General features: G+C 43.1%; 1 protein-coding gene across 2 annotated transcripts in view; it reads left to right on the top strand.

Annotated features, from left to right (window-relative positions):
• Positions 1-388: 388 nt before the first annotated feature.
• Positions 389-6,000, top strand: part of LOC147446416 (RING/U-box superfamily protein) — a 46,479-nt gene continuing 40,867 nt past the window's right edge. The window contains exon 1 of one of the 2 annotated variants that reach the window (XM_086525644.1): positions 389-627. In XM_086525644.1, the coding sequence (XP_086381770.1) occupies positions 604-627 (24 nt within the window). In that variant the 5' untranslated portion in view covers positions 389-603. The remainder of the gene's footprint in view (positions 628-6,000) is intronic. The other variant, XM_086525645.1, reaches the window with a different exon arrangement.

Here is a 6,000-nt window from a genome sequence, read left to right as displayed (position 1 = left end):
TACAGAGGGTAACCCCAACATTGAAAAAAAGTCTTGAACACCACGCCCCCTGCAGTAAACTCCACGCCCTTCCACTTCGGCTTGCCATGGTCCCCAATAGATGACTCCATGCACATGAAGCACCTGAAGCACTTCGTGCTCTCTCTCTCTCTCTCTCTCTCTCTCTCTCTCTCTCTCTCTCTTCACGCGTTGCAATTGACGACAGCCTCAAAATTCGCATGAGACGAATCTACACAGATTCTTCTCTTCTTTTCATTTACGAAAATTGCAGCGCCTACTACAATTTTTCGATTTTACGCTGGTACCCCATACTACCTCTACTTACTCTCAGCCTCCCCCTCTTCCTCCACTCCTATACATAATCTCTATTCAAAGGCAGCTAAAATGGTACTTTTTTACTTGTGGGAGTGGCATAATACATTTGCACCGTTGGTGCTGTGCCATGATGCAAACGGCAGACACTCTTACCACATTCGTTTCTATCAACGAGCAGCAACGTTAGGAGTAAGCGAGCTGAAGGAGAGAGTAGATCTGTAGAGAGATAGGTAATCGAATCGCAGATCGCAGAAACAGCGTTTCTTGAATCATTGGGAGCAGCGGGCCATGGTGGTTTGCAAATGTCGTAAGGTATGATTTTTGTGAGAGAGAGAGAGAGAGAGAGGGAGAGAGAGGGGCTCTTAGATGCGTGCAATTGTTTTGCATCGGATTGCTACACTTTAACCGATTCTCGATCCCATGGCAGCAATCACCTATTCCTTTTTTCTTAGATCAGCTTGTGTATCTAAAGCTCTTGCTTGGCTTCTCTGGTATGATAATGCAAAGTTGTGAAACCTTTGGTAGCAGAAAATTCTTGCAAATGTAGTAGGGTCAAAGGATCTTCCAAGTGTCTCTCTAGTATGATTGGGTCAGGCAGTTTGGTCCAATTTTGGCTGCAGCGCAAACAGACATAGAAGAGGAGAGATCAATATGATTCCAAACTCTTGCTTGGCTTCTCTGGTATAATAATGCAAACTAGTGAAACCTTGGTTTAGAGAAATCTTTGCAAATGTAATAGAGGTCAAAACGTGTCTGTGGTATTAATTGGTCAGGTGGTTTGGGGCCAATTTTTGCACTAGAGCAGGCAGATATAGAAGGGAAAAGTTCCTTTGATTATAAGTATTTGAATCACGAATTTCTCCCTCACGGTTGTTCATCTAAATTGAGTCATGCACAAACATCTAAGGCTGGTGGAGGACGTTGGGAAACTGAAGAGGAATAGAATCTAGACATAGCCTTGCTGTCCGCCTCTTAGACAACATGGTTCCTTAACCTAGATTGCCTGTAAACTACCACTTCTCCTTGAAAGCAGGGTAATGTCTTTGATCCATTTCTTAGGTAAGCATCAATCATTAAAAGACTTATAGGCATACTTGGGAGAAAGTATCTTTGGCAGATATAATTTTTCTTACCAACAAGGCTCATTCTTTAACTGTGAAGGCTCGTTTTGAGATTATTGAAGGAAAGTTCCCTTTATCCTGCACATTAGGATAAAGTTTAATTTTGTACATGGTTTGGACGCTAGGTTTGCTTATGTCAGGCACATTGGGTGATAAACACAAACTCTACCTCTGACCCATGTTGTCAAACTGATATAGAAATTAGAGATGTTTTTCTCTACATTTAATGCCAAAGAAAAGTGAAGAACTTGATTGTGGATCCACCATCCTTAAAAGTCTCCCATTGAGGAGGAGCCACCTATTGTGGGTAATAACTGTAACCATTCCAACTTGGATATGATGGTGGTGGTGGAGGCGGCAACAGAATCATAGGTGGTGCAAGTGGAGGTCTTGCAACCATCTGCCTTATAACACCACCTAGTGGAATAGTTACAGAATTTCTAAATTTTCTGTCAAGTTCTAGAAGTGTTGGGTGGATAAGGTGGTAGGTTTGCTTGAAAAGCAAACAGCTGACTCTTTGATACCACTGTAATCACTCGTCGGTGGATGACTCACTCAAATAGGTAAATTGGGAGCTTGAACGATGTAAACTGAGCAGTGGAATGAGTTGGTCACTTTTGATAGCTATTCCAGGTTAGAGACTTGGAGTTAGTCAGATCACAGATTAGACGTGAAATCAGGTTCCAACTTCATATAGCACAAGAACCAAATAAAGACAGAAATGGAAATGTGAAGACAAGGTTGGACGCGAGACTGGAACAAATATGTATTCATATATTGGAAAGTGTACAATTGGCACCATATAAAGCTACATGAAAACGCAATGACGCTTAGAGCAAATGATTAGCAATTAAAATTTAAAAGGGTTAGCTCTTGACCACAGAATGATAGCTTGCAAAATGAATGATGGGTCCTATTTATAGGTACCTGGGCTGGGCTCTGACTTATTGTACACTGTACAATTATGGTGGTAAATACATCCGGTAATTGCAAGGTCTGACTATGCACTAGCGCCTAAGGTCTGTTGCCACTGTCTACAAGCAGAAAGAGGCGTAGTTCCTCTTTGGAGAGTGTTGGCCCTCAAGTCCCCCTTGTAGCATTTCTTTATTAATTCCAAAGTTGTCAAGCTACAACTGTTTCTTTGTGAGTGCACTCACACAATTTGCTTACAGCTAGGGCCTTGCCCTCAATTTCATAGCCACCTGGCCTTAAAGCAACTTCAACATAACTTGTAAAAATCTTAAAAGGCATAGAAGTCAACTAATTCAATTACTGGCGCCCAAAAAAAAAACTCTAGCATGAATCTACCACGGCGGCGTTTCCATAGGGAAAGGGACTGCTCAAGATGACTGTATTGGCTGGCTCTCATCAGCTCTTCAGGTTTCTAGAGAGGCTATTTGCATTGTTGCACATATACATGGGATATTATCACGATCTCCATTAGGTCGAGGGCATACTTGTACGCCTAGTATGTCTTCGGGCTGGCCACCCATAGTCTAGGTTGTACCTGGTCCGGCCGCCCGAGTTTGGGGCCGGCCGCCCACTTTGTCCGGGCGCCCTCATATATTTTCATATTTCATTTATTTCCTGTTGGGTTGTGGGGGATTTTTTCCAGGCATTGGCTAGCTCCCCTTGGGCACCTATTTATGGGGCTAGGGGGTACCCACTCACATCATCTGATCATTGTGTATTGGGTCTTCTGCTCATGGTAGTCATGGGGGGCTGATCACCCCCTCTTCACCATATCTTGCGTTTGTGGTCTACTGTCTCTCTCTCCTCTCTCACGCTTCTGCACATGCTGTGGGAGTGCGCGGTTCTCCAAGGAAAGCACTGGGCCTCTGGCTGTAGACTGAAAATCGGCGTAGACTCAAACCACGGGAACAAGTGCAGATAGGGTCTTTTTTAGGGCTAATAAGAAGATCTAGTGATGCCTAGAGAGAAATTGCGGAAGAAAACCATGACTTAGAACACAAGTATTGGCTATAAACAAAGCAAGACAAGATATCAAACATAATCAAAGCTGGCAACCAGTATATGCTTCCAATAATCTGATAACTGAAAACCTTGTTACAAATCGGTTGCATACGCCTCGTTGGTATGCCTGTTGATTTGCAAACCCCTAAAAAAAAATCCCTCAAGTTGGAAGCAATCTCCAATTGTCCGACACAATTCCCACCCTGCACGATTCTTTTGACCTTCAATACCCAAGATTTCCACGAAAATAGCTGGAAAAATGGCCCACTTATTATGGCCTTGTGTTGAGCGCGCGGCGGTGTGTGCAAGTGAAAGAGCACGCGAGGAAGTGCAGTGTGTGTGTAGAGAGGGGTGGCGAAAGCCAGCAGGAGAGGAAGCGCTAGCAGAACGATGAGGGAGAGAGAGAGGGCTCACGTTTTTGGGGAAAACTCAATAAGTGAGTTTTGGGTTTTCCCACTTTTATTATAAGTGACCTTTAAAAAATGTGTCCAACTCCAGGTTCATATTGAACCTAATATGAACCTGGACAAAGTATAAAAATGTACAAAAAGGGGTTATTTAGGCCTTTAACCCAACAACCTCCCACTTAAAGGCATAAATGACGCCTTTAAGTTAACCAACTCCCACCAGCTGTATGCAATGCTCATGTTGAGCCTTAGCAAGACTCTTGGTGAGAACATCTGCAGGGTTATCCTGTGTGTGAATCTTAGTCAAGGTGACTAGACCATCCTCCAATACCTGTCGTATGAAGTGGTATCGCACATCAATGTGCTTTGTCCGTGCATGAAACATGGCATTCTTGGCCAAATAGACAGCACTTTGGCTATCACATCCCAAGACAGGAGTACTAGCAGGCATACCAAGCTCTTTGACAAGTCTGCCCAACCATATGGCCTCTTTAGAAGCCTCAGTGGCTGAAATATATTCAGCCTCAATAGTACTCAATGCCACAATTTTCTGCAGTCGTGAACACCAAGAGACAGCACCACCAGCAATAGCGAACACATATCCACTAGTGGACTTCTTGGTATCCAAGTCACCTGCCATATCTGCATCACAATAGCCTTGCAACTTCAGGTCACTTTTGCCATAGCATATACACCTAGATTGTGTACCTGACAAGTATCTCAGAATGCATTTCACAGCTTCCCAATGTGCTTTGCCGGGATTGGACATGTATCTACTAACAACTCCCACCGCATGGGCAATGTCAGGACGAGTGGCAACCATAGCATACATGAGAGAACCACAAGCTGATGCATAAGGGATTCCCTTCATAGCATCCATTGCCACATCATCCTTTGGGCAATTGGCTTTGCTAAGTTTTGTGTGTGAGGTAAAGGTACTCCAAGTGACTTAGCTTCAGCCATGTTAAACTTGTCAAGTACTTTAGCAATGTACTTTTCTTGAGATAAGAAGAGCAATTTCAGCTTTCTATCTCTCTTGATTCTCATGCCCAAGATGTGCTCAGTATCACCATAATCCTTCATTGCAAAAGCTGAATTCAGCTGACGTTTAAGAGCATCAATGGTAGACTTATGCTTCCCAGCAATCAACATATCATCTACATATAGCACAAGGATTATAGGACTTCCATCATTATCCTTCTTTGTATACAAACAATGGTTTGAATGGCTGCGTTTAAAGCCTTGAGACAGCATAAAAGTATCAAACTTTTTGTACCACTGACGTGATGACTGCCTCAAACCATACAGTGCCCTTCTTAGTTTGCATACAAGTTCCTTTCTATCAGGAACTACAAAACCCTCAGGTTGCTTCATGTAGATATCTTCATCAATGTCACCATGAAGAAAAGCTGTTTTTACATCCATTTGATTCAATTCTAAGTCAAGCACTGCAGCGAGAGCAAAAAGGACACGCAATGTCGTAAGCTTTACAACAGGAGAAAAGATCTCTTGAGAGTCAATCCCCTCTTTCTGTGCATACCCTTTGGCAACTAACCTTGCTTTATACTTGGGCTTTCCATCAACACATTTGACCTTGTAAACCCATTTGTTAGGAAGAGCCTTTCTTCCTTTAGGCAATGGCACAAGATCCCAAGTATTGTTTGCATGCAAAGATTTGATTTCCTCTTGCATCGCAAGCTCCCACTTACTGCTTAACTCACATGATTTTGCCTCTTTATATGTAAGAGGCTCTCCCTCATCTGTCAACATAACATGATGCAAAGAGGGGTCAAAGCGCTGTATCAACCTTCTGACACGAGTAGACCTGCGTACCCAATGATCTACATTCTCAGGCACAGGTTCTACATCAGGAGGCAACTCATTTTCAGCATGCTCATGCTGCTGAAAATCATTTTCATCCATGACAGGTGGCTGTCCATCCTCATTTGGAGCATTTAAATCATGTCCTACCTCTTCTGGCTCAAGGTTAACCGGCTGATTATCAATTTCAGCTTGCGGTAATGCATCCTGAGGCTCTTTTTCAACATCAATAGGTGGCAAGAGAGGTTGAAATTTGACCAATTTCTTGTCAATTTCAGAAGATGTAGCATTTTTCAGCAATTTAGCCTGATTGAACACTACATCTCGTCTGCGTACTACCCTCTTAAACTGAGGCAACCATA

This window comes from Adiantum capillus-veneris, chromosome 12, assembly GCF_014529385.1.
Source record: "Adiantum capillus-veneris isolate H3 chromosome 12, ASM1452938v2, whole genome shotgun sequence".
NCBI lineage: Eukaryota > Viridiplantae > Streptophyta > Polypodiopsida > Polypodiales > Pteridaceae > Adiantum > Adiantum capillus-veneris.
The sequence above is the reverse complement of the archived record's forward strand: the minus strand, read 5'-3'. Positions and strand labels throughout refer to the sequence as shown.